The 20,809-nt window shown below is 50.8% G+C and overlaps 10 protein-coding genes across 10 annotated transcripts; 6 read left to right on the top strand and 4 right to left on the bottom strand.

The window, feature by feature from the left end:
- Nucleotides 1-117: 117 nt before the first annotated feature.
- IAQ61_008115 (uncharacterized protein) lies at nucleotides 118-1,455 on the bottom strand (the record flags this gene model as incomplete). Its single annotated transcript, XM_003840369.2, has 4 exons — nucleotides 118-856; nucleotides 924-1,171; nucleotides 1,223-1,345; nucleotides 1,399-1,455. The coding sequence occupies 4 exons, from the start codon at nucleotides 1,453-1,455 to the stop codon at nucleotides 457-459; spliced, it is 828 nt and encodes a 275-aa protein (XP_003840417.2). The 3' UTR covers nucleotides 118-456.
- A 402-nt stretch (nucleotides 1,456-1,857) lies between these two features.
- Nucleotides 1,858-2,866, bottom strand: IAQ61_008114 (uncharacterized protein; the record flags this gene model as incomplete). The annotated part of the gene is made up of 5 exons (XM_003840370.2): nucleotides 2,720-2,866; nucleotides 2,584-2,642; nucleotides 2,252-2,530; nucleotides 1,947-2,203; nucleotides 1,858-1,894 (listed from the first exon to the last, which is right to left on the bottom strand). Exons 1-5 carry the CDS (start codon nucleotides 2,742-2,744, stop codon nucleotides 1,858-1,860), a joined length of 657 nt encoding a protein of 218 aa, XP_003840418.1. The 5' UTR covers nucleotides 2,745-2,866.
- A 217-nt stretch (nucleotides 2,867-3,083) lies between these two features.
- Nucleotides 3,084-5,284, top strand: IAQ61_008113 (uncharacterized protein; the record flags this gene model as incomplete). Its single annotated transcript, XM_003840371.2, has 2 exons — nucleotides 3,084-3,787; nucleotides 3,835-5,284. The coding sequence occupies 2 exons, from the start codon at nucleotides 3,084-3,086 to the stop codon at nucleotides 5,282-5,284; spliced, it is 2,154 nt and encodes a 717-aa protein (XP_003840419.1).
- A 1,271-nt stretch (nucleotides 5,285-6,555) lies between these two features.
- On the bottom strand, nucleotides 6,556-9,794 carry IAQ61_008112 (uncharacterized protein). The gene is made up of 3 exons (XM_003840373.2): nucleotides 9,124-9,794; nucleotides 8,320-8,530; nucleotides 6,556-7,237 (listed from the first exon to the last, which is right to left on the bottom strand). Exons 1-3 carry the CDS (start codon nucleotides 9,373-9,375, stop codon nucleotides 6,963-6,965), a joined length of 738 nt encoding a protein of 245 aa, XP_003840421.1. The 5' UTR covers nucleotides 9,376-9,794; the 3' UTR covers nucleotides 6,556-6,962.
- A 1,860-nt stretch (nucleotides 9,795-11,654) lies between these two features.
- IAQ61_008111 (uncharacterized protein) lies at nucleotides 11,655-12,086 on the bottom strand (the record flags this gene model as incomplete). The annotated part of the gene is made up of 1 exon (XM_066097849.1): nucleotides 11,655-12,086. The coding sequence occupies one exon, from the start codon at nucleotides 12,084-12,086 to the stop codon at nucleotides 11,655-11,657; it is 432 nt and encodes a 143-aa protein (XP_065952346.1).
- A 944-nt stretch (nucleotides 12,087-13,030) lies between these two features.
- Nucleotides 13,031-15,468, top strand: IAQ61_008110 (uncharacterized protein; the record flags this gene model as incomplete). The annotated part of the gene is made up of 3 exons (XM_003840375.2): nucleotides 13,031-13,084; nucleotides 13,872-14,551; nucleotides 14,706-15,468. The coding sequence occupies 3 exons, from the start codon at nucleotides 13,031-13,033 to the stop codon at nucleotides 15,466-15,468; spliced, it is 1,497 nt and encodes a 498-aa protein (XP_003840423.2).
- Nucleotides 15,469-16,026: 558 nt separating this feature from the next.
- IAQ61_008109 (uncharacterized protein) lies at nucleotides 16,027-16,503 on the top strand (the record flags this gene model as incomplete). Its single annotated transcript, XM_066097848.1, has 1 exon — nucleotides 16,027-16,503. One exon carries the CDS (start codon nucleotides 16,027-16,029, stop codon nucleotides 16,501-16,503), a length of 477 nt encoding a protein of 158 aa, XP_065952345.1.
- A 522-nt stretch (nucleotides 16,504-17,025) lies between these two features.
- Nucleotides 17,026-17,280, top strand: IAQ61_008108 (uncharacterized protein; the record flags this gene model as incomplete). Its single annotated transcript, XM_066097847.1, has 1 exon — nucleotides 17,026-17,280. The coding sequence occupies one exon, from the start codon at nucleotides 17,026-17,028 to the stop codon at nucleotides 17,278-17,280; it is 255 nt and encodes an 84-aa protein (XP_065952344.1).
- A 977-nt stretch (nucleotides 17,281-18,257) lies between these two features.
- On the top strand, nucleotides 18,258-18,572 carry IAQ61_008107 (uncharacterized protein; the record flags this gene model as incomplete). The annotated part of the gene is made up of 1 exon (XM_066097846.1): nucleotides 18,258-18,572. One exon carries the CDS (start codon nucleotides 18,258-18,260, stop codon nucleotides 18,570-18,572), a length of 315 nt encoding a protein of 104 aa, XP_065952343.1.
- Nucleotides 18,573-20,504: 1,932 nt separating this feature from the next.
- Nucleotides 20,505-20,753, top strand: IAQ61_008106 (uncharacterized protein; the record flags this gene model as incomplete). The annotated part of the gene is made up of 1 exon (XM_066097845.1): nucleotides 20,505-20,753. The coding sequence occupies one exon, from the start codon at nucleotides 20,505-20,507 to the stop codon at nucleotides 20,751-20,753; it is 249 nt and encodes an 82-aa protein (XP_065952342.1).
- Nucleotides 20,754-20,809: the final 56 nt, after the last annotated feature.

The following is a 20,809-nucleotide window of genomic DNA, read 5'->3' as shown; positions in this document are numbered from 1 at the left end:
GCGGTTCATTTCGTGATTTGAAGATTTGAATGTGACTGCTGATGAACTCTTGGGACTTGGGGTGATATGTGGTCCATAGTAGCTACACTCACTTCACTTGGGTAGTCTGGTTGTCATCTCTGCTAGGTACCGGTAAGCAGTACTGCCGTGACGGACACAGAATCACACCACATCAGATGCGACCATCACTAAACAGACAGTAAAGAACGTCGCAGCCCTGGATCAGAAGCCACATTCATTTATAGCTACGTACACCCACTTTGGCACGCTGGTTTATGATAAATAAAACCTTCTTAGATTCTCTCGTACAAGGACCGAATTATGGTGAGACCCTGCCCTGCGACTCCATGCAAATGCTTCAATCAAAAGCGCCAATCATGCAATATATTTCCACTGCTCGAACCACCTGGTAACAAGAGTGCACTTCCATCCTCTCCCCTCTCATGCCCCACGTCCTCAAACCCTGATCAACACATCCAAGCACTGTATCCTCCACTCCTTCTTCCCTAAGAGCCCCTTCACCCACTCATAACTTTGCCCGCCACTCCCCTGCGCCTCCACCTCCGCTTGCATCTTTTCCTTCAAACCCTCCACCGCACCCTTCACTGCCGCCCTGGCCGAATGATTTGCCGCCTGCGCCAACACACCCGCAGTCTCGAGGATCGACGTCGTAGTCCCATTCAGCGCCAGTTCCGCTGTTTCGGCGAGCGGTGGGTCAAACCACGGGGTGTGGAAGTCAAAGAGGGCGACAACGAGTATGAAGAGGAGAAGCGAGCAATACACGCATGGTCGGTTGAGGAAGTATGTGGCGGAGATGAAGAGGACGAGGTAGACGGGTGAGGCGTGCGTGCGAAGTCTTAGTTTGTACATTAGTATATGCGCATTCGTGGCAGGTGCCATCCTCCAGACGATGAGTGACCTACAGGAAGAACAGCACGGGTATCCAGCTGCGCAAGCAAAACATGGTATGCAGGTATGTCGTCGCCTTTTTGCGGTGCGGATGGCCCCAGAGTCGCGTGCCACTGATCTTCTGGGGGGTCTCAGGACTTGGGACTTCGGGGTGACGGAGCGGAGCGGAGCGGACGGACTGCGGTGCCAAGCGACGTACTTGTGGCGGCAGAATCGTGGGAGCCAGAAGAGCACACCGGTGGAGAGCAGGATATATAAGACGCTGTACCCTAGTGAGTGGAAAGAATATTAATAGCGGCCACGAAGGTACTACGGCAAAGAGGGCAGAAAGTGGGTGAAAGGGTTGTGGCGAGGGATTGGGCAAGTGTTTGATTGGCAAGCACCATCCAATGACCGCCGCAATAGCCGTGGTTGGACCTTCTGCCTGCCAGGCCACCTGCACGTGTCAGCCTCACCCCTTGACATGACGCAACCAACATTACGACGTACATAGTACAGTGTGTTTGGTCGCATGTTTGCCAGTTCAGGGGTAACTATCATTACCATCTATGCATTCCCCCACATGTTCTCATGTCAACTCAGTTGGGAGCAGTTCGTGGTGGATGAGTCAGGCCAAGGACGGTAGTATTCCTACATTGAAAAGCGGTACATGCGGCATGTTTTTTTTCGAATCCTACGTCAAATGGTACTTCTGGTGGGTGCTATTCGATATATCTCAATAAACCTTGTACATCCATATGCATTGACGCCTGTTTCCAGCCGTTAGGCTCAAGTAATACTCGCACAAACAGAAAGCTGTAATCGTAGCCCTACCAAGCATCCTGCTCATCAGCCGACACCGCCCACAAACGCCGACCGTGCCAAATCCCTATGGTACAATAAGTACAGTGCGTGGCTACATCGATCGATTCAAAGATAGATTGGTAAATCCGTCGCGACCTTGGTGCTCTACACCGGCAGGTTGAATTTCTTGCCTTGGACGACCCTTCAGAATGTTAGATCCCATATGCTCTTCCAAGTGCTCATCAAAGACTCACTTTGTGTAGTAGATGTAGAAGAAATCAGAATACAAAATCGTCTGGATGATACCTGCAATCACCGCAATTGGGTCGTAGAACTTGGGTACTTCGAAGAAGTATCGGTAGATCCAATTGGGAATGTACAGCGTACGGTATGCGCCAAGCGCAAATAGGTAGTGGGTGGTGATCGTTTCGGCCTCTCCGGTTCTTTGCAGCATGAAGAGCTGTGGCAGGATAGCAACGGATTCGAGCCAAATAGAGAAAGCCCATAAGATCTATGACCATTAGCATCATGTCAATCTGACGGTGCATATCCGACGCACCTCTGAAAAGGTGTATTTGTATGGGAATATGATGGCCAATAGAGCACTCGCTCCTAGCAAGTATTGCACCTTGAACGTGTCCAGATTCGGGTCGTGGGTCGGCTTGTAATCATTCAGCATCAGGTATACGGTGTACGCAGATGTACCAATGAAGATAATCTTGAAACACGTATTGTAAAGTGCTTTTGGCTCGTAGAAGGTCCATAGCAGATCGACGTAGCGGGTGAGGTAGACCAGAAGGTAGAGGAATTGCGACTTGAAAGATATGCCAGATGCGCTCTGCACATTTGCGTCAGTTTTGGTGCAGTACCATAGCCCTGAAGATGACTGACACTTGACACTTTCATCTTGTGCAGAAGGATCAAGATGGAGAAGAGATGGGACAAGTCCCCTGTGCTCAGTGTCAGCAGGCGCGTTCATTGAGGGAGTGCGCTTGAAATGGTCTTGCATATGCGCTGGCCATCGTACCCAATAATCTAAAGAGATTCATCATGGCGACGGTGAGTCGCTATGCGCTGCAATGTGTGTGGAGGCGCTGCCGGGGCTCGACGTGGAAGAAGTCTGAAGTTTGTGAGTTGTTGATTGGAATTGGCACTTCGATAAAAAGACACGTTTGGCCCGCGGTGCTGCTGCAAGGCGGAACTGCTAGGATGGAGAGCTGATCCTTGCATGCCAAGCTCAACCCCCTGTCAGCGCTAGTCCATCTCCCCTGCCCACCGCGGGGGGCGATCCATCGTCGTCATCGATCATCAGTTCAACTCAAGCCAGACAAAACCATCGAGAGTAGACATATGGCACATGAAGATGCCAGTGTTGACTTTGCAAATTCGCCATGGCCTATCTGTTCGGCTGGAAGGACATACTCAGACCAATTCGTGATGGCTATCGACATCTGTTTCCAGTCCCTGACACTGGACCAACGCCTGAAGAGCGGCGCAAACAGCGTGAACTTGATCGACTGAAGGGCTTCACCTACTTTGATTCTTTTGAACAGCTCGACACTTGGACGGAAAACGAGTCTGATCCGCTCCAAAGAGCTAACACGCCACTGTTATCACGTCGCCAAGTCCCGAGGACAGATGATGAAAGGGCAAACGTTTTGCTTATTCACGACTATTCAGGCAATTACCACGACTATGAGAGCATTCAATCATCTGCATTGGCGAAAGAGTTGTACACTTGTGAATACCTGCAATATGTCGACAAGTTCATCTACTTTTCTCATAAGCTTGTCTGTGTACCACCACCTACTTGGACCAACGCACTGCATCGCAACGGCGTGAAAGTCTTAGGGACAGTCTTGGCAGAGCCACAGACAAAGGACACAGAACGTTTGCTCGAGCATGTAACAAGCGCGAATGACATTATATTCCCAATGGTGAAGAAATTAGTCGCTATCGCTGAGCATCATGGGTTCGACGGCTACCTCATCAACATTGAGAAACCTTTTTCTGGCGATGTTTGGGACCCGAAGTTGCTGCAATCTTTCTTGGGCCAACTGAAGAGCGGCCTAGGTGAATCGAAGCAACTCATTTGGTATGGAATATGCACACACTACCGTTAGTGTCGCTGACCGCCTACAGGTATGATGCATTGACAATCTCAAACAAAATATCTTACCAGAATGCACTCAATACTGCCAACATGACATTTGCAAAAGCTTGTGGTAGCATACTAACAAACTACTGCTGGTCAGAAGCTGATGCGAAGTCTTCTCAGCAACTCGCATTTCGCAACGACATGCTACTAGTGAATATCTTCTTCGGTCTCGATGTGTGGGCACAAAATGCTACGACACTATCCCACCCACGTGTCACCTACCCTGGTAGGGGCGGTGGCGGTACAAATACTGGGGTAGCGGTAGCCAAGCTGGCGAGTCTCGGGCTGTCAGCAGGTATTTTTGCGCCCGCGTGGTCGTTTGAGCATTTCGCTAGCCACGGACGTGAGATGGAAAGAACAGTATGGGAAGGTGAAAAGCTTCCTCCCGACATCGAATGCGCTTGTGGGGATTGCGCTGTACGACATCAAGCAAACGAGCAGCATGCAGTTGTCAAGCATGCACGAGAATTCCCTGCTGGCTCAGAAAGCTTCTTCTACACTGACTTCAACCGCGCCTTCAGTAAACTAGGCGAAAAGGAGACGGAAGTCTTTGGCGGCCGCACCATACACACGCATCTGAGCCAGCAATCGATACTGCCGTGCTCAGGTTGTGTTAGTAATGAAACTATTACGTTGACACATTTCCTGAACGAGACGGCTGTTGAAACTGCCCTAGTAATCAAGGCAGCGACCATATCGCTTCCAGCAAATACAAGAATCAAGCAATCAGATCCTTGGCTATATCTTCCTCTCTACAAACTTAGCATGCCCTTGACCAGGAAGCTAATTCTCCGCTCAGCGGTTCGTAAGCCCGCATTTCCTTCAGGAATGGAAATTGAGTTATACATCAGAACGACCCGGCAGTGCCAAGGTGTGCCAATCACAAGAACTAGACTGGGGCTTCATGTCAACGCTATCCTCGGCGGTGAAGCAATGACTGCAGAGGACACAGTCACTGAGTTGGGTGTCCGCGCCCGCGGCATCGCTACCACCAAAGGCCCCGCACATGTTCTTTGGATTTCTTCAATTTGCATCACACCAGACGAAGTCAGAGATACCCTGCCCAAGTGCAACATCACCAACGTTCACATCATCAGTCGAGGCGGGGAGGAGAACCCACAATTGAGGCTAAAATGGACTTGTGAGGGCGCCGACAGCTTGATGGCGGAAAAAGGCATGCCATATAGTGATATCACGGGCGTATTCGCGTACTTTGAAATCGAAGTAGATGGCCTGGGTTTGGGGCGAGCGTATGCACTAGAACACATTGTTAATGCAGAAGTTATAGCCATAGCCGGGGAGAGAGATGTAGCAGTCAAGATCGCCGGTATTGGGTTCGACGGGCGAAGGCTTGCTGAATCGAGCGGAGACTTGTCTTTACAGCCACGCGGTGAGGACTCTGAATGGGTCGAGGATGAAAGCGGAGTCAAGTGAACAACTGGAACTTACAGCACTGAAGAACTAGTGGACACATCGACGGTGCAAAAAAGAGTACTACAACAAGCGATCACAAGGATTGAATACAGTCATGCTCAAATTCCACCTCACAATGAGATGCTCACAATTCCCCACACCGTGATTCCCCCACGTAGCAGCAATACAATTCGCCAAATCCCACAACTCGCAAACCCGGACCAAGGGTAAACTTGAAAACGTCCATTCGAATCAAGAAATACTCTCCCCCCCTTCATCTGTTATTACAACACAAACCCCAAACCAAACATCCAACCACTCAAGCGCACCTACCTTCTCAAAGAACAAGCCCTGTCGCCCAAACAGATCCCTTTTCTGGCATTCTTTCCGCAGAGAGATATTACGGCACGTGTATGAGATTTAGACTCTACTTGATCTGTTATAATCTACATGTCAAATCCAGCATGCCCAATCCAGCACCGCATCACCACTACACCCATACCCGCTCCACCCCACCGCCCAAGAAATAAACCTAAATTCTTTAACACGATTAAAAATGTACAATGAACCAAGTTGCCACTGCTTCCTGATATCTCACATCAACGCAGCTGCGTAATGTCCGGACTCATATGGCGGAAAGGAGTCCAGGGTAGACTGGGCTGGGCTCGTGATGTAGGCTTATGCCTAGTACCCTTATTGTCGTTGACATTATCATTATCATTATCATTATCATTATCATTATCATTATCATTGCCAATGCCAATGCCTCCATCATACATAATTCACACCATGATGCGGGCCGTCGTCATGTAGCTAGTCCCAAATGGCAATGTGCACATGCAAGATCTGGAGAGTATGAGGCTTATGCGGTAATCGACACAAGGACAGGCCTTGTTTTGCTTGCATCTAATCCCATACCCTACATCATACCTATCTTTTGGCAAAGAAGAAATCACTCGTTAGAGTAAGATCAGCCCCAATCCCGACATCGGAGTGTGCAAAAAGTGGGCGAAATCGAAAAAAAGGCATGGAGGGATGAAACTGGTTGATATATGCAGGTCCCTGGTGGCAAAGGCAGAAAGTTTTACTTCTTGACGGCGAGTGGGAGATGCCCGATTGTGTTTATAGGAAGGGATTTAGAATTGGGGGAAGGGGAGGGGGAATACAGGGTATGGAGTAGAGCTCCGGCTATGACAGCGCCCGAATATGTCAATCTGACAACCCTGATTTGGTAAGGTGTGGTGGGATATTTGTTCTGAGAGTTTGAAAGGGACATGGTTTTCTGGCCTTGGATGACGTTGGGATTTGGATGACGTTGGGATTTGGATGACGTTGGGATTTGGATGACGTTGGGATTTGGATGACGTTGGGATTTGGATGACGATGGGATATGTTTGCAAAGTAGTGGAAATCAGGAATATATCTGGTAGTTATGGCCGCTGACAAGACTAAGCCAGGGTCTGACCGATCCCCCTGGATATGATGGTACACTCTGGAGCTAGCCGTCCGGGACAATGGCTGATTAGAGTACCGTGGAGAAATGATCGGCCAGAGAGTTATGGCTATATGCATGGGAGGACGAAGCTCGACTAGTTCATTGGAAGTAACCCCTTTGTCGATCTCCAACGTCTTCATTCTCTTGGGCGTTGAAGAAATATAGTTGAGATACCGAATAGCCGTGCTCGGAAGGGAAAGCATTTCACAGTTCCTCCATGTCCTCATCGCCCAAGTCCAAGACCGGGAAGTCCCCTGCCTCACATCGTCCAGGTCGCACAAAGACGCCATGGTTGTTGCCACATTCAAAGTATCGCTTGCCCTTGACTGTACCGTCGTTCTTGCCGGTTGGTTCATCCAGGGTGACTCCGACCCAGACGCCAATGCCAGGAATCTCAGGAACGAGCCCGATGTAGGAGATGGTGCCTCTGCGCGCGTCCGATTCGGGTAGGAGGCGTACACGTGAAGAGAGTGATAATCCTAACGTAAAATATTAGCTGGATCACACTTTTTGTGCGTGCGCTCGCTTGCGAATAGAGAGGAAATAAAGGTATGAGCATCTCGTGGCAAAGCAGCATGTCCATGGTTCAAGGCCGTTACCAAGTCGAAATAGGTAACTTAGTCCTACGTGTGCGGAGATCACGCAGGATGGCCGCGGAGGTCCAACCTAGTTAGGATCGGCCGCAGAGAGCTTTGCAGATCTGTATTATAAAAGAAGATACTGTGTACTTTGATGAAACTTGTAGTGGACAAGCTTCAGGCTGTGATGGACCGTTGGACCTGGGGATACCGCACAGACGAATCCTCTACCCAACAGAATTTTAACATGTGTAAGATGACTGCTCGTGATGCACAAGCCGCCTTGTCGACTTGGATTAACCCCGCATGAGGCCTTTAGGTTTCAGGCTTAAAAGCGTATAATATAATGTGTTGGCGAATCGAAGGAGAGGATGCGAATGGTGACAAGATGGATAATTTCTTAAGGTTTCGGCGAGTCTGGCACCAGCGCCCGTTCCAGCGGGCCGTATGGGTAGCGCAGATCCTCAGAAAAGACCATACTAGGCGATAGCAGCAACAAATAAAGACATGTTGACTCCCGGTTTAAGATTTCGGTTGCCTGTGTTGAAGCGCCGGGTGCCTTCAAAGCCCACGTCTGGGGTCGGGATCATCTTGGCCAAAGGCTATTGTGCAGAATGCCCGAAGCGGAGGCCCGTAAGACGAGAATCTGATAACGTGCCAACTCCAGAAAGTTGGGCATTGAGTCCTCGTCCTGGTTCGCCTTCATGGCAGGGTCAGGCCCTCCGGATCTTGCGCTTACGAAGGACGACATCCTTTGCCCACAGACGGAGCGATGTACAAGGATGGAGCCACCCGTCGATCCCATGTAGCCAGCCATAGATTGGGGACTACGATGGGTGTATCTCTAATTTGCGCATATGGTCGCATCTTGCGATTGGCGCAATTGTGATGATAGAGTGAAGTCGAAGCTCATTTTCCACTGCTTTCCCTTGCCACGACCATTCGAAAAAAGAGAAACCATCAAGTCATAATATACGGCTTACCTCTTTCTTCAACCTCCCGTTCCGAAGCACGAATCTTTTGTTGTTCAATACTGGGAGCGTCCGGGTCAAATCGGCCGAGCTTCTGCGCTTTCTTCCAGGCAAGTACGCTGTCCGTTCGTGACTCATATTCCGTCGCAGGCATCTCATACTTCTCTACGGCTGACAGATCAGTGAAGTCTGTTCGAGCGCCCGGCGGGCGTGTATCTGTGACCTAGAACAAGGATGTCAGGGAAAAAGCCAAGTTTCAGATGCGTCATGTGGCGGAAAAGTTTGTTGAACGCGTTCGCTCAACGGTATACGCCAAGTTGGACACAGGGATCAATAAAAGAAGAAAATAATAGCCACTGATAAGGCTGAGAACATTTAAAAAAAAAAGCAGGTCAAGGACTTGATCAGAATATAGTGGCGTGGGGGGATCCAGCTTCAAAGCTGGCTTCCGAGCTGAAGCGGACCTGGACAACGAAGGAAAATTTAAAAATGCTAATTCCATGGGGTAGCAATAGCGGCATATCGGACAGAGCGCCTATCAGCCAACGGCAAGACAGGTTGGCAGCAAGCACTACAAGCCAGGTATGGCGTAGCTGACCCGACGGCCTTGGGTTCCTGTCAAAACCACAAATGGGAATTGAGAATTAAGTTGACGAACGAGCGAACCTAAAGAGGACTCCTGTACAGGAACAGGGAAGTACGTAGCTGTGTCGGTAGAGGGACTGTGTGGCAGCTAGGGGCAAGACCAGAGCATGTGCCCTCAACAATAGGGCTGGAATTGCTAGGCAAGGATCGATTGAATGAAGGCTCACTGACCGTTATCTCTGCATACGGTTGCAACGGAAAGGCTGCAAGGCGTGTCTGCTCTTCGTCATCTGCAGCGAGGGCGACAGCATCCTGGGAAGCAAACCGCAGCGATAAACTCTGACTGCTCGCTGGTACACCGGTGATGGGTTCTAGACGCGTCTTGAGATGTGCGATGGTCCAAGAGGGAGAAATGCGGCGCTCGGAAGAAGAGTTTGGGGAGGTGATGACGAGGGGCACGTCTGACGCGCTCTGCAAAGACATGTCGGCGGAATACACGCTGATTGCGCGAGATGCAGTGGAGGCTAGGTAATGGGCACAGGTCTTGGAAAGACCAATCTGTTTGGCACACTCCTTGCCGCGCAAATGACGCGCGAGATGAGATGAAGGGGAATACGAATGGTCAATTACGTAGGGTAGGTATCGTAGGTTGGCGGCCTGCAGCAAGCGAACGGTGATGCGAACGTGTGAGACGAGACTTTGCTAGATTGCGGGCTTGACTGACCCACTCTGCATGTAACCCAATCTGGACGTGATGGACGTGGAATATGGTGTATCCGAGGTGGTGTAGGGCCGAAAAAAGCAAAGTTAGGAACTCAACGTAGGATGGTATGGGCCATGGTATGCAGTGTGTATGTAGTGTGTGTGTGATGTGGGTATGGTATGTAGGTAGGTATACGGTGATGCAGCACGAGAAGGCGGCAAGTGTTATTCGTCCGGGTCGCAATAAGAAAAGTGTCCTGGTCATAAGCCTTACCTTACCCGAATTAGTTAACATCCTGCAGCTAGTAAATTAGTACTATAGGGGATGCTGCTAGATAGCCTGCAACTAGTATTAATAGTATTAGTGTATAGTATTAGTAGATATTAGGTTATCTATACCTAGTTACGTGTTATTATAGAGTTTTTACCTATAGCAACTAGGTAATAGCTATAACCTAATATCCTATATTAACTAAAATCTATTAAAACACACCTAATTATTATACTTTTTATCTTATAGAAATATTACTTACTTAATCTATATTACTAACTAACTTAGATAACTCTTAGGTATCCTTTAAGGCTTTATAGAGTATAAGGTTATTATAGAGCCCTATACTAGTAGTATTATAAATATACTAAGTTATAGCAAGTTAATCCTTTTCCTTTACTATAGTAATACTACTAATACTATATATTAATACTATTAATACTAGTCGCGGGCTATCTAGCAGCATCCCCTGCAGTACTAATTTACTAGCTACAGGATGTTAACTAATTTAGGTAAGGTAAGGCTTATGACCAGGACACTTTTCTTATTGCGACCCGGACGAATAACGTTTCCCCGAGAAGGCCAGTGGGCTCGACGAATCGGGTATGTCAAGCGAGAAACGCCAAGACAGCCGTTTTACATACACAGTAGTACTACTGGTACCTACCTACATCCACACAACCTACAACCTGGACGTACCGGTACCTACTGTACATTATCATGCGACTCTAGTTGGTACTTTGCGAGACCATGTACCTACACTCAGCACAATACCAGTGCGGTACCTGTTGTGTCACGCCGCTGGTGAATGTCTCATAACACCTCGGATGAGAGAGAGAGAATTATCACGCCAACGCCCACGCCGTCGCCCACCCCCCACGCGCTCCCAGCTTCTCCCACCCAGTGGTTGTGGGATTCTGGAGGCCATCACGGAACTAGGTATGTAAACAAACCAGCAAACCCCACGATTATGTGATGCCAGCTTGCTACGCGTGGGGAGGATGATGCCTTTCCCTTTCTCCTCTACAGTCTGCCCATGTCCGCTTATTGGAAGGCTTTCTTTCAAGTGCGAAACGACTAGGTCAATGGCCAAGACAGGCAAAGATCCCTCTACAAATCACATGTACCCGCCCTCCGACACCCAGATCGCGTGGGCCACCAAGCCAGAGCCGCCGGCGTTGCGATCTGCTGGAGAGACATGAATGAAATCAAGCGCTCAAGGTCACGCGCAAACGGCCAGCGCTTGCATCTTCCAACCCCAGTTCAGAGCTCAGAGGCACATCTGTGGCGCGGCAATTTTCCTCCAACGACGCGCCCGCCTCACCGCTTGTTTGATGCAATCCATCATCAATGCAAAGCCTCTAAAAATACCAGGTACACGTATACATACTCTACCTAGTACTATACTATACAGAGCAGAGGAAAGTGTTGCGCCAGGGTGCACTTCCTTCTAAGACGGCAAGGACAGGAGTCTGCTGTCAAGTACAGTACTGTCCAAGTGTGTGGACAGAGAGCCCTGTCGGCCTTCATAAACCCACACGGGGCCAAGCAGCCGAAGCCTTCACGGCCAGCCATACAGTGTGGCAGCAGCAGTCTGTCACACAGGCGACTGCAAAGGGAAGCAGCCGCTGCAGCAGCCGGCGTAACACAGTCGCACGGTATCTGTACTTGACAATCGGAACGTTGCACCTGCCCTGCGACCAGGGCCTTGGAAAGCATCTCGTTCGCATGCCGTTCACAGATTGCCCTGGAGTCTGTGGGGGAGGAAAGTCCTTCAATCAACCACGCCTCAGGCCGCCAACGCGAGCTCTTTATTTGCATCGGCCAACGCACGGGGCGGCTGTTCATAGCTAATGCACGTCGGCCTTGCCTGGCCGAACGCCTTCATGGTCTGCTCAACTTTGCACGTAGAACGGCGACCAGCACGCAGCGGGTTCGGGCATACCTTCACCGCCTGATGCGCATCATTCACGCATCCTTGGCAGCTCCATGACTGTGATGCAATGGTCCTGGTCGCCTCCCCAGGTGGACCTTGTTGCTTGCTGCTGCCGCCGCTGCTGCTGCTGTTGCTGCCTGCGGAAGAGTGCTGCGTCTGCAAGGCCTGCGATGACCTGGCACAACAACGCCTGGTAGCATACTGCAGATTGTCACCACTACCGCGACAACGTGGCCCCTGGACACAAGACAACACAGCAGCAGCACCGCAGTTCGGCAAAGCCATGTCTCACGTGGACAAGGTAGCACGCGTTCACGTCTGGTTACGGCTCCGACCGACGCTACTACGAAGAGCCCCATACAAATGCATAGACGAATATACATAGGGTAGGCAAGTTGGCAGCGCGTTCTGATGCGCGCTGGTGAGCTAGAGCGAAAGCTAGACGTCACGGCCATCATCGGCCGTTCACCGCCGTTCTATCTGCCCCGAAGTCGAGCCAGCGTTGACATAGCTGAGTTCCGGTGTCCACGGTGGGGTGCTGGCTGAACCATGAACGCTGCAAAATCATGCGTGGAGTGTTGTCGCGACTTGGCCAGGCATTTAGCTTGAACACATCACCATCTGCACCGCCAGAATGATATCAGCGTTCGCAAGGCTATGTCCGGTAGCGACCCTCCTGGCGTCAGATAACCGTAGGGCAGGGCGAAGGATGCTGCAGATCTTGTTCGCCGCAACGCCATGTCATCGCACTTCTGCACACCCGGACCCGACCCTGGACGTTGCAAAGATCCCTGAGACTGTTCACCGCCTTAGGTGCGCCTGATTCGTTGCCCTTTTCTATCACTTGTGTGTTGTTTGAACTAAACAGCTCCTGGGTGAGTCTGGCGATCGTTGGCGGCTACCCTGCTGCTGTTGGCTTTGTAGTGGCACACGCCGCAGCCCTGCCTTGGGCGCATTGAGGCCTGACGCAGAAAAGAAGGGCAGCAAGTGAGGCCCAGGAAAGCGAGCAAGTCAATAGGAACTTTGTCAAAGGCTGAACCAGAGCGTGCATACAAGTTTTTATCTCGAGTGCTGAACACGTCATGGGCGGGCAGTCTGCTACGCAGTACAGGTGTCGTGCTTTTTTCATGACAAGCTAAACCTTGCTCCTTGGGCCGTAAGGGTCGTCTTTTTTTTGGTCAGCTCGCTAAATTTCCCCGGCCGACACACTAACTGAGATCAGATCAGCCATGAATCATTGTGGCGCACCGCCAGCACGAGTCGAGGCAGCCGACAGCGCCAAAGTAATCAGTTCCAGGTCAGAAACGCAAAGGGTACTTTCTATCCCAAAGCCCCGGATCCCTACCGCGGACGGACGATGAGGCGGCACCAGGGCTTCAGGGATGCATCCTAATAGTCTTACAGTCGCACGCTAAGTTACTCTACTCCTGCATCCATGTTCCTACCACACTATTCTCCGCTCTGCCAGGCCGTAGTCCTTACCCTCAGCGCAACGTTTCCCATTCCCTCGAATCTCCTCCAGAAACTCAGTGGCTAAGCACGCTTGTTTGTGGACAAAACCTTTTGGTTGGTTGGTTTCATCCCCTGTCCGGAAGCTGTGACCCATAGCCCAATAGCTTAGAACGTCCAACCACTTAGAGCGTCAATCGCTCGAAATACCTCGCAACTGGTCACTCTGGTATCCATCGGCACATTAGCTTCACTCGGAACCTCATCACGGCGGATCGTCCTCTTCTGTTCCATCTCGAAACACCAACTCTCCTGTCCTCGGCTTACCATCACAACACCAAAGAACGCATACACTGTTCGTGCATCTGACCTCTTGCTATCCTTGGATATAGCATTGTTCTGCCTTGTTTCCACTCGACGCCACGCCTCGCCTCAGCTGCATTCGTTGCACTACTCCCTGCTGTCGTCTCTGGTCCTGTCCGGGCTCACTTTGGGGCATCAACACTACAACTTCACACCCAAACTTGACTGGTGACATCGCGCATAACACACTTGGATTCTAGGCCGTGTAACATAAAACCCAAGAACCTTTCTCCAACGCATGGGCTGGCTAAGAGCTAGTCCCCCTCTTACATCCTGGATATCAATCTCCTACTCGAGCCTCGCGGCTCCGAGTCGCCTGCGAGCAAGAAGAGCTCAATATCAGTAACATCCAACGCTACTACTGCAGGAAGAACATACACCACGGCTCCCTCCGCGTATACGCAATCCCCAGCTCAGAGAGCCTCGCCAGCGTATGCTACCGGCTCACCGGCATATGCATCACCGTTATCCTACGGCCCCATTCCAGCCTATCCAAACCAAGCACCAACATCAGCACCACATGGACCTGGATCAATGGTAGGGGGCCCAGTACTACCTGCTATTTCCGAGCTTCACCGACATCCGGATCCAACATCACAGCCCCAGTTTCGGCCTCTATACTCGGGGCAACCTGGGCCTGGACCTATTCACCAAGGCCCCCAGGGTACTTCTGGATCACCTCCTTCTACTCTCAAACGACAGGCCTCTCAAACCCCACTACCCGACGAAAGCCCAGCAAAAAAGCAATCCAAATGGACGCCAGAAGAGGATAATTTGACAATCGAGCTGAGGGGTCAAGGTATGAAATGGGACGACATCGCCAAACGACTGCCTGGAAGGAGTTCCATCTCCTGCCGTTTACGCTATCAGAACTACCTGGAAAAGCGAGCCATTTGGGACGAGGAAAAGAAGAACAAGCTAGCACGACTCTACGCTCGGTACGTACGATATGAATCTCCTGGACCTTCAGCTTGAGAATAATGCTTTTTGAATTGGTCTTACACTCCCTCTGTTTTGGTTGATTGCGTCTTCGATATACAACTGCTGTACTGAATGTGAAATGGGTTAATCCAGTACTGACTTCCACAACAGCTTCAAGGACCAAATGTGGCAGAAGGTGGCTACTGAGATGGGGATCCCCTGGCGATCAGCCGAGTCCATGCATTGGCAGCTGGGCGAACAGGAAATGAGCGCGCGAGCCAACGCCCCAGTCTTTCAGTTGCATCCTTCTGCGACCGGTACAGGACTCAGCTCTCCATCGCAGATACCTGTCGTACCCGCTCCAGCTCCGCACAGTTTTACACCTGCGAACACCACACAGATAATGCCAAACCCGCCGCCGATGCCGCCTCAACATCGCCAGCCTCCCCCTCAATCGTTGCCGCAGGGTCCAATTCATGGCTATCATCATCGTTCAGACAGTGGATCAGGTGATGGTCGAAAGAGGAACAATTCTTTCAGCCGGAGACGCGCAGACCCCCGGTCGCGCTCCAGTGTGCCACCTCACTTCAATCAGCCGTTACCTCAAATACAAGCGCAGTCTGAAGCAGACTTGATAAGTGGAGCAAGAACTGCCCCTGCGCCAATCCAATCCACCGTCAAAAGAGAGGGTAACATGCCTAGCTACAGTGACTTCTACCAAAAGCGAAGACACGAGGAAGAGGTTACAGGCTCACCAAGAAAAGAAATGGATACACGAAGTCAGGGTATGAGGAGTCCGGATAGGATGTCACAGCGCAGTGGTACAGAAAGTGTCAAGAGCATGAAGCGTGAGCCCGAGGAAGCAGATCGATCATCGGCAATGCCATCTCCACCCCATGCTTCTTATGATCGGCCCCCCTCGAGAGTCGTTTAAAAGCTGCACTAGCCCTGGTGTAGCTGTTGTATAGAATTTATATTCAACAAGTGAAAGAGTTGGGAGCATGTGTATACCGGCTGGACCGGAAGGGCTGATTTGGAGTTTTGGGTATGTCTGGGGCGTAGGGTAATGGATAGGTGTCTTGGAAATCTCACGACGCATAGAATGGGGGACACGCTCAGGCATGGACTGGCATACATTGAAGACAGATCGATTCCAATGATCATGATTGTGACCTTCAGCGTGGGTTGGTTTTTCCCGTTTTGTTCTGTTTTTGTTTTTGATTTTTCCTTTTGCATCATCATCACAAACATTGTCAGAGCGCTGCATTGCTTTTCACTAGATCATGATCTTGTTCTTGCTTATTATAGAGACGCATGTGGCGGTAACGATTGCGCATCTTGAACCAGCGTTTGATTCTTTTTATTTCATCAAGAGGCATTGTTCGCATGACCAAGCATAGCGTGGCGGGAAGCCTACTAGACAAACACTGTAGCATTGTCATTTCCAAGCATCGCTTTGTCCGTATCTACATCAATTGTAATCAAGCATTTCATGAGAAAACTTTTCACACGTTTGACTCATACCCTTTCCTACAACCCCTCAGTGTTCTGCCAACTGTCTGCGCCACAGACAGACCCAGTGAACGCAGACAGAATCTATCTGCCAACACATAGCACGGCTCTCGTCTACTCGGAATTGCAAAGTCACTCTACTGAACTCATTGTTCAGGCTCTCGAACCTCCCAACAGTTCAGAGCGCCAGCATATCCTAGTGGCCTCCGTGGCGGTGAACAGCAAACCCCCACCGCTCTTCGTCTACCCCGGATCATCGTCTAATGACGTATGTCGTGGCTTGCATTCAGAGTCGGTCAAAAGACAGGCCTACGTGGCGAGCTCTCAAGGCCCTGGAGTGTTGCGCTGTCACCGCGCGAGTTTATTCGATCAAGGTTGCCAAAAAAAAGGTGGTGTAGAGTGCGTTGTTCACCCGGCACAGCCTCAGGCGCCTCACATGGCCATGATTGGCCGATAGTAAAGCCGCGTTATACAGTACGTATGGGGCCTGCATGAACTTGCTGGAACCGTTCGTCGGCTTGGGGCTATTTTGGACAAGCGGGAGAAGTATGCCATGGGCCCAAACCCACCACCAGCAAAAGTGGGTGTTCCAGCCCCACAAAAGCAACAAGTAATCGTGACCCGATTTATGATGGCATACTGCACTTTGTTTCATGAGACGCATCGCCAGATACATGGAGCACGAGGATCAGAAAGTGCAATCAAACTTAATGTGCACATGTCACAACTTTAAAATACACCTTCGACATTCTAGAATACATGCCCGTTCCGTTCGCCTACCCACAGGGCTGAAGATTTCAAATGGGCGGCCAGTGTGTGTGGCACTCCACTAGCACCAGCGAACTACCATGTGCTCTGAAACGGCTAACAACAGCCGCCCAACAAGTGCCCCTTGGCCATGTGTGGTCAGCAGAAGCTTCCCTTGCGCTTCTGGAAGGTATTACGCGAGGTTGGGCTTACCGTTCCCTAAGTAAGAAAGATGGAACGGTTCATTCAGGCGACGTATCTCGGCATGAATAACGCAATACCGAAAAGCGAGCGGGTGAACCTGGCGACTGGATTTCTGACAAGCGACATGACACAAAACCGCAAGTCAGAACAGCGGGTGAGGGTGCATCGCAATTGTCACCTCGGCGTCATTTACCCGGCTGTTGAATTGCTTTTCCCGGGGTATATCCCGATCTGCATGACCGAGCTGCGAACTCATCCAGATGATCCTCGGATGGTAATTTGAAGCCGTATGAAGGTGCGTGCGTTGCGCCAACAGGAGGACATGAAATCAAATCGGAACCGATGTAATGTCACGTGCAGTGTGTTCCACTGGTCTTCGGCGCCGATCTGCTTCTAGAAGGCTTCCCGAAGTGGTCTAGCGCATACCGCTAGAAGTAGTCTAAATCCACTCTCGTTCTGCTCGCCAACCGCTTGTGCTTCAGGCTTGCACATGACACCCATTCACTTTTGACACATCCCTTTTCTTCCCGCGCAAAGTAACCATGGTTCCACAGTGCCACTCCCACATCCACATCTGCCCGCGAACGCAGGCCAGCCATGTCACAATCAACATTATTATACCACTGACAAATCTCGAGCTTCATCAGGCATCCCCCGTCGTACGATTAATCGTTCCCAGCAAGCTTCCAAATCACCGCAATACACCCGCTGCAACACTGTCATCAAATTGGATCGTCCGGGACCGCTGTCCCATTGCTCACAAATAACGTTAGAACCGTTCTATGACAGGTAAGTCGCTCGAGCCACGAACCATGGATCACGATGCGTTCTGTCGTGCCCACGCGTTTGGCGGTCCAAAACCCTAGCCGCATCTGCGACTATGGCTAGCCCTGATCGGACGGGGAAGCGCGTGAGCCGTCTTGAGCAAAACATGTCATGCCTAGACTCTCATTCACACCTGCCATCTCGAGGTCATCTCGGCAGCTTTGAATATGAAATCCGCCGACATGCTATACATCTTCGCGGACCTACTTTGGCCCTCCCACACTGCATATTCAACAGTGGTATGGGGAATAGAGAATGGGTCGGCTTCCTTTCCTGCGTGCGTCTTGCCCCTAATTTGGCGTCCACTCTAGACCATGACATATATCCCGCACCCGGCCGAGCTTGCTGAACAGCTTGTGGAACACTACGAATCATGTATGAACACGACTGCGCACATAGATAGCTACACCGTGGACTTGCATACTCCATACTATCATGCCTGCTCGCTCAGCCCTCCAAGCAGCTTCACACTCAGCCACATCAGATCACTGTGCTACCGATGCATGCACGTGCATCTGCATATTCTCATTATCGTCCTTAAACAATGCAATACCTGTGCGTATCGGCATATTGCAAGTTCCAAAAACATCCGATGTTCGTATCACGAATCAGCAATGGCATACATGTGTTCCTCATCAGGCATCCCGTCCAGATGCGGCGCTAGCAGCCAGCGGCTCCACACATGAGGATGTCGATCGACTGGTTCACGCTGGTGCTGGTTCATCGGAAAAACCAGTCCGACAGACATGAGCATTGTCCACGTCGTATTGCAATTCAGGTTTGACTCATGGAAGCGGACTCGGAAACATTGTTCCTACTCTCATCCGCTCTCGAGCAAGTTTTTGGTAAGACACTGTAGATCGTGACGATCAATTGGCAAGAAAGACTGCGAAGAGCTGAAGAGATGGATGTGGAAGTGAGAGCGAGGCTAATGCCATCTAAAATGGTCTGAACGGCTGAGTGCAGTCAGGTGGCCTCGATGGATCGCACGTGATTCACTACCACATGCACCAACGATACTACGTTTTGGACATCCTGACGACTTGGCATAAAGTATATCGTAACAAACCAAACGAAAGACTGGCTCATATGCTGCAGCTGTTGTCATTAGTCTTGGATGAACGACGATGCTTTACACACCAGCACAGACAGCCACGAGGACCAAGAACATGCAGACACTACCTACGTGGCTACGTCCCCATCGAAGAGGAAGTTATGGTGTCCGCGTATGTTCACAGCTACCAACTTTCGGCTACTGTATTCCGAAGACGATAATCCCCTGAGCAATCAGGACCAAGCACATGACAAACCTCACATCGCCATCATCAATACCAACTAACCCCAAAGGCCCCCATGAACACTGCATGAATCACCACCCCCACAAATTCACCAACATCACGACACAAAGGAAAACATCCAAATCACTTTGCAGCATAAACCCAGAGTCACGGTAACTACACCCTCACCTTCCCTCACGCTTTGCGCCCATCTCCGTCAGTCACAAAATACACACCTGCAATCCTTCAGTTCAACATCAGGCCTTCCCTAGCCGCCGTCCCCATCCTCCCAAACCCCAACACCAACCTGACGCCCCATCCCATCACACCGTTTACCGCAGACCACCAGCCCGCCAGGGGAAGCAGGCCCTTCTTCCCCCTCGCATGAGGCCCACACACACAGCACACATGCAATCGCTACGTGATCGGTGAAAGCCCTGCAAGGCCGGAGCCGCAGCGTCGAGAACCAGGGGCTGGTAGCCAGACGTTTGGTGTGACGAGTTGTTGGGTGAAGGACGATGTAGGATGTACGTACATGAATATACATGATGTTGATGGGTCGTGGCGGTAGGGTATGTTGGGTACGTAACACAAAGAGGTGGGGAAGCGGGTAGGTGCCAGGAATCATGCTGTGTAACGTGAGATGCCTTGGTGCGTTGGTTGATACATGGTGTGCTGTGGTTGGAGAAAGACTGGAGTGTGAAGATGGGCTGGGGAGGCTCGGATGTAGGGGATGAGTACGGTGAATGATAGGGAGGGAGAGACATAGAGAGAGAAAGAAAGGGCAGAAGGACAGTAAGAGAAGAAGTAAATTGACAAACCAGTAGAAAGAATTGCTCGTAAGATCTCAACTTGAACCTCTAGACATCTCTATCCTAATTCCACAATAAAACTCCCCCATTCCCTTCACCCATCCCTCCCCAAACAAACATCCTCCACAGCAAACACTGACAACCTCCTCCCCCGCCCTTCCCAATCACAAACGTTCCGCGGCCTTCTCGAACCAACTCCACCCACATCTTGTACTACACTCGCTTCTCTCACCCCGCCTGCCGGCCTCTCCCGCATCTCACCCACTCCCGCCGACTCATGCCCCTTGTCTACTCTAAAGGGGGAACATAGATAGCTACGTGCAAACGACCGGGAGACTGCATCAAGCTCGATTCACAGATTCAGATTCGATGGGGCTCAGAGAAAAGTGTGAGGCGACGATGATGGGGGGCGGTGAGAGCGGTGAGAGGGTGTGCAACTGGCGGTGAAATTTTAGATTTGTTGATTGCATTGGATTTTGGCATGGTAGGGTAGGGTGGATGGGTGAATGAATGAATGGTGCAGGAGGTCAAAGTCTAGGTGGACTGCCTATGGAGGATTGAAGGCAATTGATACTCGTGAAGTGGAAGGCTACATGGATAGATTCGGCTTTCAGGGAGCGAGCAAGGCACGCAAACGCCATTCCAATCGTGTGGCTGCATCCCTCATCTTTGAACCTACGTACACCGCCCCACGCCCCCGCCACGCCACTCGAGCAAACAACAACAATGCTGTGCCTATCGCGCTTGAAGTGAAAAGAAACAGCGGACAAAGGCGAAAGGAGGGAAAAAAGCAGGCCAGTCGTGAAATGTCGTGGGCGAACACCAAGATGAACAACGAATGACCCAGCCCTGGGCATCATGACAAAGGCCCACACACACCGTCTCCACCAGGGCGCGA

This window comes from Plenodomus lingam (genome assembly GCF_022343315.1).
Source record: "Plenodomus lingam strain CAN1 chromosome Unknown contig_3, whole genome shotgun sequence".
NCBI lineage: Eukaryota > Fungi > Ascomycota > Dothideomycetes > Pleosporales > Leptosphaeriaceae > Plenodomus > Plenodomus lingam.
This window is presented reverse-complemented; position numbering and strand designations above follow the sequence as displayed.

Coding starts and splice junctions, on each gene's coding strand:
- IAQ61_008112 (XM_003840373.2), bottom strand. CDS start 9,375: ATGTCTTTGCAGAGCGCGTCAGACGTGCCCCTCGTCATCACCTCCCCA. Junction 8,531..9,123: donor AACCGTATGCAGAGATAACG/GTCAGTGAGCCT, acceptor TCCTTGTTCTAG/GTCACAGATACACGCCCGCC. Junction 7,238..8,319: donor ACGGGAGGTTGAAGAAAGAG/GTAAGCCGTATA, acceptor ATTTTACGTTAG/GATTATCACTCTCTTCACGT.